At 40.8% G+C, this 17,471-nt stretch overlaps 1 protein-coding gene across 1 annotated transcript in view; it reads left to right on the forward strand.

Annotated features, from left to right (window-relative positions):
• Positions 1-17,471, forward strand: part of LOC128468736 (anthrax toxin receptor 1-like) — a 49,435-nt gene that overhangs the window by 13,093 nt on the left and 18,871 nt on the right. Inside the window, exons 5-12 of the mRNA XM_053450517.1 lie at positions 4,486-4,519; positions 4,732-4,811; positions 5,283-5,351; positions 5,746-5,826; positions 7,688-7,748; positions 9,620-9,718; positions 13,331-13,400; positions 14,900-14,978. Coding sequence (XP_053306492.1) covers positions 4,486-4,519; positions 4,732-4,811; positions 5,283-5,351; positions 5,746-5,826; positions 7,688-7,748; positions 9,620-9,718; positions 13,331-13,400; positions 14,900-14,978 — 573 coding nt within the window. The remainder of the gene's footprint in view (positions 1-4,485; positions 4,520-4,731; positions 4,812-5,282; positions 5,352-5,745; positions 5,827-7,687; positions 7,749-9,619; positions 9,719-13,330; positions 13,401-14,899; positions 14,979-17,471) is intronic.

The raw sequence follows: 17,471 nt of genomic DNA on the forward strand, positions 1-17,471 counted from the left end.
GCGGCCACACCTGGCAGTTTGCAGGGCTGGGGCTGAATCCTGACATCAAGTGTGTGTCAACACTATGCCAAAGAGGAAAGACATCAGCAATCATCTAAGAAATGCAATTGTTGCTGCGCATCAATCTGGGAAGGGTTATAAGGCCTTTCCCAAACAATTTAAAGTCCATCATTCTACAGAAAAAAATATTCAAAAGTGTAAAACATTCAAGACAGTTGCCAATCTTCATAGTAGTGGACATACCAGTAAATCCACCTCAAGGTCAGACTGTGCAATGCATAGCAAAAAAGCTAAGAGTTACATCTCAAACTCTACAGGCCACAGTTAGCATGTTGAATGTTAAATTCATGACAGTAAAATTAGAAAAAATTGAATAAGTCTGGTTTGTTTCGAAGGGTTGCTAAGAGAAAGCCTCTTCTCTCTAAAAAGAACATGGCTTAGGTTTGCAAAGTTGCATCTGAACAAACACAAGGCTTCTGGAACAATGTCCTTTGGATAGACAAGACCAAAGTGGAGATGTTTAGCCATAAAGCACACTGCCTCGTTTTGCGAAACCAAACACAGCATATCAGCACAAACACCTCATACCAACTGTCAAGCACGGTGGTGGATGGGTGATAATTTGGGCTTGTTTTGCAGCCACAGGACCTGGGAACCTTGCAGTCATTGAGTTGACCGTGAACTCCTCTGTATACCAAAGTATAAGTCAAGTGTGAGGCCATCTGTCCGACAGCTTGGCTGAAATTGGGTCATGCAACAGATAACAATAATCCCAAGCACACCATCAAATCTACAATAGAATACATGAAAAATGAAAGAATCAAGGCTGCAATGGCCCAGTCAAAGTCCAGACCTCAACCCAATTGAAATGCTATGGCGTGACCTTAAGAGAGCTGTGCATAAACAAATGTCCGCAAATCTCTATGAACTGAAGCAACGTTGTAAAGAAGAGTGGGACAACTAGTGCTGCTAAAATTGGTTCTAATTAGTTTTTCACACATGACTTCGTCATTTTAGCTTTATTTTTATTGAATAAATCATGAGACAGTGTAAAATGTTATGTGTTGTTGTTCATATGAGGTTGTATTTACATAGTTTAGACCTGCTAAGAAACAGATGATTGTTTGTCAGGCTCACGGCCCCACAAGCACGCCACGCAGGGAGTCCTTACCTCCTGGAGCTGTCCCCCCTTCCTCAGGGACCCGACAGGGGTCGGCCCCACCACGTCCTAGGCCGCATCCCCGGCCTCGAGTGCCTTGCGGTACAGCTGGCAGGGTGTGTGTCCGGGCATCTGCTGCGGTGTCTTCATTGGCGGGTGCTGGGGAGTTGGTGCCCTAGCATAGCACTAGCCTAGCTAGTGCCATAGCAATCTATAGTGGGGGAGGAGCCAGATGATGCAGAGGGGCGGGTCCGGGATCTGTATATAGCTGCTAAGGATTTCCCATTCCTTAGTGTATAAATCTCGTGTCCGTTTTTCAGTATTACATGCTCTCCTGGTTTTTGAACTCGGCTTGTCTACTGGATTCTCCTACTCTCTCCTGACATGACCTTAACTTGATTTCTCTTATTATTATTATTATTATTATTATACCTTATTTAAAAAAGCGGTGACAGATTCCGCAGTGCTGTACAAATACAGCAATTGACATACAGATACAAGAGGAATGAAGGGGCCTGTTCCCGCAGTAACTTACAATCTAGGTATTGCTCCTCTGCTGCCTGACCCGACCTTCTGGATTGCCTTAGACTACACTTTTGCCTGAACACTTTTTGCCCAAGCACCCTGCCGGTCTCCAGCACATCCCAGCTAAGAACCTACATTGTTATGTCCTGATATGTAAAACCATACACAGAGTGTACTGTGTTTGGTTGTATAGATGTAGGTTTCCCTTGGTAAGATGCAAGGTGTTTATTAGGGGTGCAACTAACGATTGTTTTTATAATCGATTAGTTGGCCAATTATTTTTAGGTTAATCGATTAATTGGATAAAAAAATAAATTTTTCGTTTATTTAAAATAAATGGATGTTAAAAACAAACCTTTTTATTGTTTTTATTTTCCAACCTGCCCCCACCAGTTATGCACATCCCTGCCCAGAGATATGCCACTCTGCCCCCCCAAATATGCTGTATATCCCCTATAAGCTTTACACCCCCCTGATATGCCTTATATCCCCAGATATGTCCCTGTGCCCCCAGATATGCCTTATACCCCCTATATGCCACAGTGTCCTCTGCTATTCCTTATACCCCCTATATGCCACTGCCCCCCCCAGATATACCTTATACCCCAGACAGAGTTCAGAGGCATTAAGAGGAAGCAAGCGCAGCCTAGCAAATGGTAAAACCATGCAGGTAGGCCAAAGCCCTGACACGGGTAAGCAGCTAATAGGAGAGGTGGAAACCTTGACACATAAGCACTGGGTTTGGAGATGGGTCAACAAGGCCGACTATGGGCCCAGGCCTTGTAAAGACTTCCCCAATTAATGTACGGTAATTATTTATGTCTCATGTCATTCTGTCCTTCCCTGGATATTGTGTTGCAGGATTTCTGACATGGTAATTAGATCCTGTGATATTTGTCTTGCCCCTTTTCTTACTTGTATATATACAGTTCTGTATTTGGTTTAAATAAAGGATTTCAATAGAGTTCCGTCTTGTTATTGGAGTAAGCCTCGGTGCTGCCCTTGTCAGGGCGGTAAAGCACTGTATTGCTATGCTTCTGTATACTACAGTGCCGCAGAGGTTCCCGAAGAGCTATGTTTCCTGCTGTCTTCGATGCTAGTCCTGCCTAACGGTTGAAGTTTCGTGTTCCCGGTGGCCATCGGGAGAAGGAAGGATCGTCTGGCGGGTGTACCCAGCCGGGGTATAGGTTGTTCCCGTCACATCCCCACTGTGAAAAACGGTGGTGGCTCACTGATTATTTTGGGGATGCGTGAGCTCTAAAAGCACAGGGAACATTGTTGGCAAGATGAATCCAGCATGTTATCAGAAAATACTGGAGGACAATTTGCATTCATCTGCAAGAAAGCTGCGCATGGGACGCTCTTGGACTTTCCAGCAGGACAACCCTAAGCACAAGGCCAAGTAGAAAAAGGTAAAGGCTCTGGAGTGGCCATCACGGCCTCCTAACCTTAATATCACGAGCCGCTCTGGGGAGATCTCACACGTGTGGTTTATGCAAGATGACCTGGAGTCATTTTTCCATGATGAATGGGCAGCAATACCACCTGCAAGAATTTGGGGCCTCATTACAAAAGACTGCATCCTGTTATTGATGCTAAAGGGGACATTACACAGTATTAAATACCAAGCGTATGCAGATATTTGAACAGGGTTCATTTTTTTTTCTTTTTTGCCATGTTTTGTTTTATGATTGTGCCATTCTGTTATACAGTTGAATATGAATCCCATAAGAAATAAAAGAAATGTGTTTTCCTGTTTACTACTATTCCATTTATACCAAACATTGATTAGACTCTTGTATGTTCAGTAAATAAACCTTAGTAGACTTGTAATTTTATACTTTCATTTGAAGCTTTAACTACATAAAAAAAACAAACTGAAATGTTTTTGTATCTATGTAAACCGCCTATCAGTGTAGAAAAGGTGTGATCCCCACCGACTCGTATATAAAAGTGCAAAATATAATAATAGTACTTCCCACAGTCTGCTGCTTCCCGAATTTCACTCTTCCTCAGAGTGCAATAGTGTAAATGTGTCCAAAATGGGAGCGCAATAACATAAAGGAAAAAAGGAAAAATCAAAATAGCGTGATATCGTCAGATGTGTGACTATACGTGTAAAATGTGTAAGTTACACTCACACTTTGAATAGAAATATCAGGCCCATCTGGTGATTCTTTAAAAAGGTTCTTTTATTCTTCACAGAAATCTAAAATGGTGAAACAGGCCGCAAAGAAATGCACTTACAATTTGGGTTAAGCGCAAAGGCACAGACTTTTTCTCCTGAGGAAGCCAATTGGCGAAACGCGTAGAGAATAAGTTTATTCAACCGTTTTAATCTTTTTGTACCGGACCAGCAGTGGACTCTGTGAGGACCAAAAGACATTTTGGAACTGTTCTACAGGGTTATTGCCTTTGCGCTTAACCCAAATTGTAAGTGCATTTCTTTATTGTGTCTCCTATTGCAGAGGTACTTTCACCATTGCGGTCTGTTTCACCATTTTAGATTTCTGTGAAGAATAAAAGAACCTTTTTAAAGAATCACCAGATGGGCCTGATATTTCTATTCAAAGTGTGAGTGTAACATTTTACACGTATAGTCACACATCTGACAATATCACACTATTTTGATTTTTCCTTTTTTCCTTTATGTTATTGCGCTCCCATTTTGGACACATAACCGCCTATCAGTGCCTGATATCGACAACATGGCTATTTATCATGCTTCTCTGCTAGTGGTATTGCCTTAAAGTGTTTGTTTTTTTTTTTAACCAAGTATGTATTTTACCTCTTTAATGCAGGCAACTGAGCAGATCTCTCAAGAGAATAGTGGAGGTATGTCATTGTTTCTGTTTCCATCTTTTTTTCCTTCTTTTGTTTACATTTGTTTAATTACTGTTACTGGTAGCATTACTTTGATAAGCTTAAACGATATATTATATGTAGAGAAAGGCATTTGCATATTCCATACGGATCAAAACAGCAAACCATCTTTATGTAGCTTACGTATGCTGTGTTTTTATTTGTCTTAATTGTCCCCTTTTCAGGTGCTCGTGCAGCCAGTGTTATCATTGCACTGACTGATGGAGAACTTCAGCAAACTCAGTTTTACTATGCAGAACAGGAGGTCTGTCCGCTCACTGTATTATAATTATAAACTGTCTTGGAATACGATAAATATATTTTTACCAATGTTATCATACATTGAGAATAAAAATGTTTCACTTATGCCTAATGTGAGTACGTATTTAGAACAAAGAAAACACGTATTTCTTATATGCATGTTAAGTGAGAGGGTAGGCGGTAAGCTTATCTGACTAAGGGGGTTTTTATTGAACAGGTAAAGTTATTATATGCATTAAAATTCATACAATGACTGCCATGTCCCTTCATGACAGAGATAATAGAGCATTATAGGCACTGCTATAATTTATTTTATGTAATTAAAAATAAATTTGCAAAGAGAGTGATCTTTTATGCATTTCTCTAGCCCTAACTTGAACCCAGGAATGAAACTGTATAGATTTAAAAAAAATTATATATATATATATATATATATATATATATTTGCATCCTTAAATTTATCTTTTCACCATAGGCTGAGAGAGCGCGACATTTTGGTGCCGTTGTTTACTGTGTAGGAGTGAAGGATTTTAATGAGACACAGGTAAATGTACAATGCATGTGTTTTAAATGACAGTAAATTATAGTATAATTTGTATATCATTAAAGACGCTGTTAGTTTAGCATACTTGAGAGTCTAGGAATTAATACTATACACATAAATAAAAGGAAGACAAGGTGACTAGAAAATTGGGCTCTGTAGAACTCCAGTGGGACAAAATGGAAACAGGAAAACTTTCAAACAAAATAAGCATGACCATATCAATGTTGCGAGATCAGAGGAAATACAAAAAAATCCAGAAAAGTTTTGTTGCATTTCTACATAACTATATATGCACATACACATTACAGTTAAAATATCATGATATTGAAACACTATGTTATAGAAAAGCACTTTTAAACTGACAACCATGTTAAATTGTATTTGATTTCTACAGCTCTCCACAATTGCTGACAGCATTGACCATGTGTTCCCAGTGATGGGTGGATTTCAGGCCTTGCAGGGTGTCATTGACTCGGTGAGTCTTTCAAAAGACAATATGGAGATGAGATGGTACTTTTTTTTTTTTTTTAACGGGAGTGTGTCTGCAACTTTATTTGTGGTTATGCATTGGCAATCGTAATTTAGTTGGAAGTTTATAGGAGCAATAAAATGATTTTTTACAAATGTGTATGTGCAACCCTTCTTGTGCAAGACCAATTGAAATTATGCCTTACAACATACTTCTCTCAGCCAGCAGTAAGTGTACCTGGGGCTTCTGAGAGGTAATGATTCAATATCCATTTAATTTGAAAATGAATGGAAGTGTATGTTAAACAATAGATATTAGAAATATGGTTAACATAGAGTTTGATTTTTAAAGGACATTTGTAGTGTGGGGGGGGGAATGTTTCTTTAAATCCTTTTTGTATCCTTTGGGACCAAGGCTGTTTTAACACTTTTGCGGTGCTCGTGTTTAGATGTAAATTTTCTCCTCAACCATTTAGTGTACCCACACAAGTTATATATTGTTTTTTTCCTAGGAAGGGCTTTCTTCAGATACCATTTTTTTTATCATATAATCTAATTTCCTATAAAAAAAAAAATATATAATGAAAAATTATTGATTTTATGCGAAAAATATTTTACTCATCCAAAAAAGGTAATGAAAAAAACCTGCTTAATAGATTCTACTATTTGTCCTGAGTTTAGAAATACCCACTGGTTTTTTTGCTTTTTTTCTTTAACTTATTGGCATACCTGGGAACTTCTGGGCTCCGCCTACCCGGGAGAGTTCCCGCTGACTTCGGGGGAGCTCTTGCTGATGGCAGCAGGAAACACCCCCATTTAAAGGAAAAAATGGGCGAGGGGTGGGGCGTGTCAAGACCCCGCTCCCGCGACCTGGAGGATTCGGGTCTTGACAGTTCCCAGGTATGCTTATTGGGCAATAAGTACAAGTAGCGTTTTGCTTTTTCAAAACCATTTTTTCCAAATCTGGTCATTCTGTCCTATGTGCTATTTCGGGTATCTTTAAAGCCGGCCAATGCAATTTACCCCATCAAACCATATATTTATTTTAAACTAGACACCCAAAGGTATTTCAAATGCTAGTATTTTAACCATTTCCATGCATGATATTCTACAACCAGCCTTTGCCAAAGTTTGTGGTAGTCATTTTTTTGTATTTTTTTTTCACATAAATTGTACTTCAGGTATAAAATAGCACCAGGTATCACTAACAAACAACACCCCAATATGTGTTTACCAACATCTCCCGAGTACAGTGATACTGTGTCTGGTGTTTGGGGGTTAAAAGGCCACATTTGGGAAGTGTGCTTCCCCCCTCCCCCCCATTTTAGTCAGTTTTGTGCCTATGCCCTATCTTTGAACCCGGCCACTCGAATTTATCCCATTAAACCATTCACTTTTTAAATAATGAGACACCCCTTGGGTATTTGAAATGCCCCAGATCTCCCGCTCTCCTTTGTTCCTTTGACTCACGTTTTCCCCTCAAACCTGGACCTGCCCGGAGGGGAGGGGGTACTATTACGGTCTGGCTGCTTTCCTGCTCATGCCGGGGCTACACTGCGAAAGCTAATTACAGCCTGTCTGGTTTTCCATGGCTTGTTCTTGACTTCGCTGATCTCCGTATTCCTGAGCCCGGCTTGTCTGTTGGTATACGCTCTTGGATCACGATTTGGCTTTGTTTGCCAATAAAGGTGTTTTGCATTTTACGTTTTGTGTCCATCCGGTTCCTGGTCCCGAACAGTTAGCTTTGTTCGAGCAGGCAGGTTAATGTATTTAATGTTATGCACTGGGAAAATCTGTGGTTGCCTGACTAGCACATCCTATCTTCAGGTGAAGTTTACACACTAACAGAGAAGTGTTTTTTCTTTCAGATCCTGAAGAAATCCTGCATTGAAATCCTAGCTGCCGAGCCTTCCAGTGTATGTGCAGGAGGTGAGTAAATGGTTTCCACACATGAGTGCCATGGCATAACAAGTGTTAGTTATAATGCACAGGGTATTTAATGATAATAAAGCAAATGTAATACAGTGGCCTAAAACACATTTTGCCTACTTCCGCCCTTATTTTCTGCACCTTAAAGAATTTTAAACATGCACCAATTCAAGTCACTTGGTGGCACCTGGAACAAACAGAAAAATAGTTCTAGTCTTTATGGACTTTTTCACATAAATACATTACAATATATATTAGTATTCCGTTCCTTTTCAATTTCTCTCTTCTTTCTTATTTCACTTCACTTTTCTTTCTGCTCCCCATTATTATTATTTTTTCCTTTTCTTCTTTCAAAAGTTATGTAAGAAAAAAGAGGTTATGTACCTTAAGAAAGTTCTGGTTCCGCTTGCACTTTACCACGTTTTGGCTGACTTGCGCTGCGCTATTGACATGGGTTTAGAGTACAAATGTGAGAGTAATGAGGCTGCCTCTCCCTATTAAAGTGAACCGCTAAGTTATCTGCGCTGACCTTTGGTGTGCAGCAGCGAGGCAGGTGAGCTGAAGGCACCATGGAAGAACTTATGAAAATGCACCCTCTCGACCACCCATAATGTGTTATTTATGTATGTTATAGTTGTTAATATATTGTTGTGGTTCTTATTGGGATAAAGTTACCCTATAAGACAGGGGGTGAACTGTTTTTCAAAATATATGATTTGATGGGGTAAATTGCATTGGCCGGGTTTAAAGATACCCAAAATAGCACATGGGGCAGAATGACCAGATTTGGAAAAAAAATGGTTTTAAAACAGCAAAACGCTACTTGTACTTATTGCCCAATACCTTGCAGAAAAAAACAAAAAAAACATAAAAACTGTGGGTATTTCTAAACTCAGGACAAATAGTAGAATCGATTTAGCAAGTTTTTTCATTCTTTTTTTGGAGTAAAAGATTTTTAGCATAAAAGTGAGTAAATGTGTTTTTTTTTTTAATTTTCATCATATTTTTTGTTAATATAGCAAATTAGATGATATGGTCAGACAAATGTGAAGAAAGCCTTTCTTGTCCTGAAAAAAAAAACTGTATATAACTTGTGTGGGTACACTAAATTACAGCTAAACACGAGCACCGCAAAAGTGTTAAAACAGCCTTGGTCCCAAAGGGTAAAAAAAAAAAATAAAACCAGCCTGGTCCTTAAGAGGTTAAGCAGCCAGTTCCACTTCCTTTTTGACCTTGTGTCTGTTCCGGCTTCCAAATGCATTATTTTGTATCCTATATTTCTGTGTATGACTTCTCTCCTGGCTCCTGATCCCTGGCTATTGCATACGGACTTCGCTGATCTTGCGTATTCCTGAACCCAGCTCCTCTGACTACCCGTCCTGGCAACCGATTACATTTTGGACTATGATTCTGTACTTTGCATTTGCCTTATTAAAGTTGTGATTATATTTTACCTTTTATATCTGTCCGGTTACTGATCCCTTGCAGGTATAAATAAGATTACAATAATAAACCACAGGACAGTTTCTTTTCATTATTCTAATAGGCATAATGACTAATGAGAAAAATGGTACATAATCCATTTATATGACTCACACAGCAATAATGGAGAGAGAGGTATATGCCTCCAATATGAAGTCATCCACAACAGACTATCCTCTGATTATGATGTTGTTTGTTAACAACAGTTTGCATGAACAAACAGTAGAAAGGAAGATGTACATTACTCACAGTACTCTTGTTCCTGCTCCCTCTCTTGGTCCGAGTGCTGCTAAGGCTGGGAGCTTTAGGTATAGCAGCAATATTCTGTTGCCCTCAATCTTTGGTAGTATTTGGTAGTCAATTAACTCTCACCATTTTCCCTATTTCAGAGTCATTTCAAGTTGTGGTTCGTGGAAATGGATTTTATCATGCACGGAATATCGACCAGGTGCTTTGCAGTTTTAAGGTCAATGATAGCATTACAATAAGTAAGTTTCAACCTGATAATGTGCATTATTACATTGTTTGCTATCCTACTATAGTTAAATATACACTTCCTATACCTTGTCTGCAGATGTTTCATGATGCCTTCTTGTGTGAGGATTTATGGGGCATACCACTAAATTTTATCAGGGGAGAGTGGTCATCTTCTAGCCTGGGCAACATTTAAATCTATGTGTCCCCCAACATTCACTGTAACTATCACAGGCACACACGTAATGCTAACAAACTCACTCACTGTGACACATGCTCAATTTGAAAGTAATTATAGTATTTGATGTTAAAAGTGAATTTGTCACTTAATAAAACTACAAAGTTTTAAACAAAGTAAAACAAGTAACGTAAAAAGGTTTAGTTTTCTCCATTTAAATAACTTAATATTTAAGTTTGTTATATATCACACATTTGTGCACCACAGATCTACTTGTTCTACTTGGCCCATCTAGCTCTTTTGGAGTATGCAACAACAGGTCTCCTAAAACACTGGCTGCTTCACTGACAGTGAAATAACAGGTAGGGAGATACGAGTAGGAAAAGGCAGAGGCAATGACTCTCACTCTTCATGTATTTCAGTAAGGCTTTTGACACTGTCCTACATAGAAGACTTATCAATAAACTGCAGTCTCTGAGTTTAGATCCCAATATTGCTAAATGGATTAGGCAGTGGCTGTGTGACTGAAAACAAAGGGTTGTAGTCAATGGCATATATTCGGAGCAAGGTCTTGTTACCAGTGAGGTACCTCAGGGATCTTTACTTGGACCCATTCTCTTTAACCCTTTAGTGTCCAATGACAGGCCAGACATGTCACACAAACGATCATTAACCAACAATCACTTTCTTCGCTTAAACGGTGTTACTCTAATGACTCGATGTCAAGGCATTCAGCAACACCGAGATTGGCATCAAGGGCTATGTCTGGCCTCTCCCCGGGCAACGCCCATTTTAAAAGAATTCAGTTTGTGTTGTTAAAATGCCTTGATAGCGAGGCATTCAGCAACACCGAACACCCGGCCCAGGACGTGCTGTGAGAGCGGTCACAACCGCAACTGCGAGTGATTTTGCCACTCGCAAGATGGCGGCGCGCCCTTTAAAAAATAACCAAGTTGCGAAAGTTTCCAAGAGGGTACTGCATTCAACCATGCAAGTCAATGGATCCCAGCTTTCTAATCAGGATGTGATTAGTAAAATATTAAAAAAAAATATGGAAAAAATGAAAATAGCTAAAAAAATAATTATGCTGTGATGTTCCAGCAAAATGTAAAAAAAAAGTCCAAAAATAAAAAATTAAAAAATAAAGTTTATTATTATAATAAAATAAATAATAATTTGAAATAAAAGCATTTCAAATACCCAAGGAGTGTCTACATCTAATCCTTTAAAAATGTAATGGTTATATGGGGTAAATTGGAGTGGCCAGGTTCAAAGATAAGGCATAGGCACAGACTGACCAAAATGGAGGCAAAAAAGCACACTTCCCAAATGTGGTTTTTTAGCCCCCCCAAACACCAGACAAACCCATGCATGGGTGGTATTACTATAATCAAAAGATGTTGCTGAACACATTTTGGGGTGTTTGACAGTGACTTATACCAGGAGCTGTAAATTCACACCTGAAGTACAATTTGTGATAAAAAAAAAATACTACCACAAACTTTGGCAAAGGCTGGTGGTAAAATTGGTACATGAAAAGCATTAAAATATCGCCATTTGAATTACCCTGGGGTGTCTAGTTTTCAAAAATATATGGTTTCATGGGGTAGATTGAGCTATAAATTCACACCTGAAGTACAATTTATGTGAAAAAAATACAACAAAAATTACTACCACAAACTTTGGCAAAGGCTGGTGGTAAAGGGTCGAACTACTGGCATTTGAAATACTTTGGGGTGTTTAGTTTTCAAAAATATATGATTTGATGGGGTAAATTGCATTGGCCGGCCTCAAAGATGACCCAATTAGGACATGGGGGCAGTAGGACCAAATGTGTCATTTTACCTCTCAAATAACCCAACAAATTGTACTCGGGAGATGTTGCTGAACACATATTAGGGTGTTATATACAGTAACATATACCAGGAGCTGTAAAATCAATTAATGATGTGCAATTTTTGTAATAAAAATCACAAAATAAATTACTGCCGCAAAGTTTGGCAAAGGCCGGTGGTAGAATTTCATGCATGGAAAGGGTTAAAATACCGAAGAAACAAATATGGCGGCAGCGGCAAAACGTACACAAAGATGAAGACACACAACACTTAGAAACTTCATGTTCGCCTTTGTTAATATCTCCTAACTAATTTCCCTGGTCCCTTCCCCTTCTAACCTACCTTGTCTACGCAGCATCACAGGGGTAACGGGAGCAGGAATCCGTAGGATCACGCAAGGAGTTACAGGCCGTGCAAGCGACCCTGTTGGTCACCTGCAGGGGCCTCCTCTGCAGGGGCCGCCTGCAGGGGCCTCCAATTGGTTGATGCTAGAGGAGGCCCATGCCAGCGACCAATAGAATCGCTCTTATGGACCTTTAACTGTTGGAGCAGGGAGACCTCCCTAGGCCAAGTTCCGCTGTCAGGAGTTAAAGGTCTGTACAAGCGACTCTATTGATTGCCGGCAGGGAACTCCTTCACTGATTGATGCCAGAGGAGTTCCATGCTGGAGACCAATAGAGTCGCTTGCACCAACCATTAACTCCGTGTGCTGAAACTTGGCCTGTGGAGGGAACAGGAGTTAAAGGTCAGTACGAGCAACTCTATTGGTTGCCTGCAGGGGCCTCCTTTGCCAGAGGTCTTCCCAGGCGGAGTTTCACAGTCAGGAGTTAAAGGTCCATACAGGCGAATCTGTTGGTTGCCGGCAGGGAGCTTCTCTGCCAATAGTCGCCGGTACGGACCTTTAACTCTTTAACGGACCTTTAACCTGGGGAGACCAATGGTCTCCCCAGGCCTAGTTCTGCCGTCAGGAGTTAAAGGTCCGTACGAGCAGCTGCACTTCATTGGTCAATGGTAGAGGAGGCCCCTGCCGGCGAGCAATAGAGACCTATAAAATCCTGGCGCCAAAGCTGCTGTGTACAGTGTTAACCCCGTATTAAACCCCTCAGGGGAAAAAAAACAAAAGGAAAAAACAAATACGAAAAATATTCACCTGATCCGAACACAGGAATAGGCAAATACTTGTGGAATCCGAAAATTTTCTTCCACACAAAGACGAACACGAAGAAGAATACGAAAAGGCATGTCGGCAATACTGGCTGAGTGAAGGAAGCAATCGCTGGTCGCTTTCTAAGCTCATTTATGCCTTTAAGGTAGTTAATAGTTTTGTCATTTAACAAAATGCAAAGTGAGTGAAAAAAAATCTAAATCAAATCAATATTTCTTGTGACCACTGTTTTGCCTTCAAAACAGCATCTTCTAGGTGCACTAGGTACAAAAGTCGATAATTTTGAGATCAGAACACTGTGGAGACCATTATTAATAAATAACAGACAAGAATTACAGTTTGAAAATGCTCTTGGTGTAAACATGCCTTTGTCTTTGAAGGCTACAGAATCAGATTTTTTTGCATTCCTCCTATAAATGAATGACAATTGTTTTTATATATTTTATAGATGAAAAACCTTCAGACATACAAGACACATATCTATTGTGCCCTGCTCCTGTCATAGAGGAAGTTGGACAGTAAGTGTAAATGAAATAACAGTGCTGGTTCTAAGCTGAAATCCTTATCTAAGGAGTTTTACTAAAAGGCCTTTATAACCAACATCCTGAGCTGTTTAACAAACTGATTTCATGTCTTACTGTTTGCTCATTGTACGTGTTGAAAAATGTCCTTTTCCTTAGGTGTCCAAACCAGCATTCTAAATCAATTCTCTGTTTATTGAAAAGAGTAATGACACATATAATAATTATAAAGTCAATGTATAGTGGGGTTCAGATCTGGACAATCAGGTCTTTTTAAGTAAATACAGAGATTTAAGTAACATTAGTATAGTATAGTATAGTAGGTTGAAAAAAAGACTTAAGTCCATCAAGTTCAACCTTTCACACGTAACTAGTTCTAAAGTTGATTCAAAAGAAGGCAAAAAAACCCTACTTGGGACAATTACCAATTATGCCACAACAGGGAAAATAATTCCTTCTTGATTCCATAGTAGCAATCAGATTACTCCCTGGATCAACTTTCTAATATGACTGTCCTTTTAGCAGCTGTAGCCCTTTATGTTATGCTTAACCAGAAAAGCATCCAGACCTTTCTTAAAAATATCCACAGAGTTAGATAATACAACATCCTTAGACAGAGAGTTCCATATTTTATTGTTCTTACTGTGAAGAAACCTTTCATATGCTGATACTGAAATCTCCTTTCCTCAAGTCTCACCTGATGACCCCATGTGTTTTGTAGAGACCTCTTGGTGAATAGATCACTAGAAAGCTGTTAATACTGACCTTGTATGTATTTGTACAATGTGATCAGATCCCCTCTTAGACGTCTCTTTTCAAGTGAAAACAAGTTTTGTTTTTCTAGTCTTTCTTAATAACTGCAATTCTCCATTCCTCTAATTAACTTTGTAGCCCACCTTTGCACTTTCTCCAGCTCTATAGCATCCTTCTTTAAAACTGGTGCCCAAATTGCACTGCATATTCAAGGTGAGGCCTCACCTTTATAAAGAGGTAAAATTTTATTTTCATCTTGTGATTTAATAGTCCTCTTTATGCAAGCCAATACCTTACTGGTTTTTGCAACCGCTGACTAGCACTGCACTTTGTTGCTAAGTCTATGGTCTACAATTATACCCAAGTCCTTCTCATTTTCTGCTTTTCCCAATGCAATGCCATTAAGAGTGTAAGTTGCATACTTATTTTGGTACCAAAGTGCAATACCTTACACTTATCTATATTGAATCTCATCTGCCACTTATTTGACCAGTCCCCTAGTTTATCCAAATCATTCTGAAGAGACGCTACATCCTGATCAGACTTTATAACCTTACCTAATTTTGTGTCATCAGCAAACACAGACAAGCGACTTCCAATATCTATTTCAAGATCATTAATAAATAAGTTAAAGATAACTTTCAGAGAAGTTTAACTGATTATGCACCAAATCAAGGTAAAGGGGTATAAGTGTGTATTGTTCACTGATAACATACACTTAGTGTTATTTTTCTGTTCACTAGGATGGTGTACCTGCAAGTCAGCATGAACATGGGTCTCACATTTATATCCAGCTCTGTGGGAATTACCAGTACCCATTGTGTGAGTATTAGAATATGAATATATATATATATATACCAGTATTCCATTTACCAGTAAATGTTAATTCATCTAAACTATTTTTTTTTTAATAAAAGCTATGATTGAGAAAAATATTTTGGTTTTATTTCCTTCTATTTTCCAACCTGCCCCCCAGTTATGCACATCTGCCCCAGAAATGCCTTATACCCCCTATATGCCACTGTGCGCCATGATATGACTTTTAACCCTCTAAATGCCACTGTGCCCCATGATATGCCTTTTAACCCTATATGCCACTGTGCCCCACGTTATGCCTTTTGACCCCCTATGTGCCACTCTGCCTCCAGAAATGCCTTATACCCCTATATGCCACTCTGGCATTTAGAGGGTTAAAAGGCATATTATGGGGAAGAGTGGCATATAGGGAGGTTTAAGGCATTCAGGAGGCAGAGTGGCGTATAGAGGGTTAAAAAGGCATTTCTGGAGGCAGAGTGACATTAAGGGGGTTAAAGGGCATTTCACAGAGCACTCTACCTCCAGAAATGCCTTATGCCCCCCCATTTAACACTCCCCGCCCCCCCCCCAAACTTACCGGTGCTTCTGACTTCCCTGTCATGTAGCCGGGGCAGCGTGTAGATCCCACGCACTACGCTGCAGCCGGAAGGAGGCGTGGCTAGCAGCGGAGGTTGTCTGCGTGCATCGCGCAGACCTTCCCCGGCTGTCAGAGATCGGAGTTCCCCGCACCGATGCGTCACCGGCCACAGCGCGGGGAACTCTGATCTCTGACAGCCGGGGAAGGTCTGCGCAATGGATGCAGACAACCCCCGCTGCTAGCGCCACCTCCTTCCTGCTGCAGCGGAAGTTGTCTACGCGAATCGCGTAGACATCTACACGCTGCCCCAGCTACACACCGGGGACTCAGAAGTACCGGTAAGTGGGGCGGCAGGGGGGGGGGGGGGGACAGGAGGATCCAGGTCCCCTGCAGCTGCGGGGGATCTGGATCTTAGTCGTCTCATAGTCAGACCTATTTGAGGTCTGATTATAAGGCTCTGAAAAAAACTTGTCTTATAATCGAGCATATACGGTATATATACACACCGTATTGGCTCGTTTATAGGCCGCAGCCTTAAAGTTTGGTGCTATTTTAAAGAAAATTTTATTTTTAAAGAAAAAATACACAAGTGAAATGGTAAAACAGTATTTTAGCTAATGAACAAGAATACATGTAGTTTAACATTTTTTGGTATCTATTGGTATCTATCAGAATATATTATATACAAACAGAAATTTGGAAAACCAATAGCCATTTTAAGGTCACTCCCTCTTACTTCGTAATGCACCTTACTTATAGATATGCCACTCTACCCCCCAGATATGCCGCTGTGCCCCCAGATATGCCACTTTGCTCTCCTGATATGCCTTACACCCCCATGCCCCCAACTGTTCTGATTTAGGTGGGACAATCCCGATTTTGGGTCTCTGTCCCGCCGTCCCGCTTTGCAGGGGCAGAGGAAGGGTGAGGTCAGGGCCGGGCTGGCCCACCGGGCTACCGGCGGCCGGAAGAGGCTTTCAATCCCGTTCGCAGTCGCTCAGTGGCTGTTTTGAATGTTGACTGGCAAACCAACATTCAAAACAGCCGCTGAGCGGCTGCGGTTGAAAGCTTTTTCCGGCCGCCGGTGTCTAATGAAATTAAAGGGGCCGGTGTACACGCACCGAGCCGCCCAATGGCCATGCCTCAGCTCTTCGTCCCACCCCTTTTAAGACGTGGGACGAAGTGCTGAGGCACGGCCATTGGGCGGCGCGGTTTGTGCTTACCAGCCCCTTTAATTTCATGAACGGCCTCCACCCGCTGCCCCCACCAGACATCAGGAAGCAGTGGTAAGTCAGAGGGGCGGGGGTTAGTGTTATATGGAGGGTATAAGGCTTTTCTGGAGGCAAATACCCTCTTTATGCCACTCTGCGTGCAGAAATGCCTTTTAACCCCCTATATGCCACTCTGCCTCCAGAAATGCCTTATACCCCCCCTATATGCCACTCTGTCCCATGAGTGGCATATAGGAGTATAAAGTATTTCTGGAGGCAGAGTAGCATATAAGGGTTATAAGGCATATTTTAACCCCCTATATGCCAGAGTGGCATATAGGGTTATAAGGCATTTCTGGAGGCAGAGTGCCATATAGGGGGCAATGATGACACAGACTAGCTGTTGAAGTTGGGGGCCCGGGTAGGGTGACCGCATGTCCCGGGCAGCCTTAATCCGGGACAACGCATTGTCCTGGAATGAGAAGTCTAAGTGAAGGAGGTCTCAGCCAATCAGGAGAGACTTCTCTACTCTCTTGATTGGCTGAGTCCCTCCTTCACACCAAGCTCAATGTAAGTTGCAGGCAGCACCAGGTATGTGTGTTTGACTGTGTGTATGTATATGCATTTGTCTGTGTGACTGTGTATGTAATGTCTCGTAATAGAGGAGTTAATTCTCTGAATCTGCTCATGCCTGGTAATAGAAGGGTTAAG

The sequence above is a fragment of the Spea bombifrons genome, chromosome 11, assembly GCF_027358695.1.
Source record: "Spea bombifrons isolate aSpeBom1 chromosome 11, aSpeBom1.2.pri, whole genome shotgun sequence".
In the NCBI taxonomy this organism is placed as follows: Eukaryota; Metazoa; Chordata; class Amphibia; order Anura; family Pelobatidae; genus Spea; species Spea bombifrons.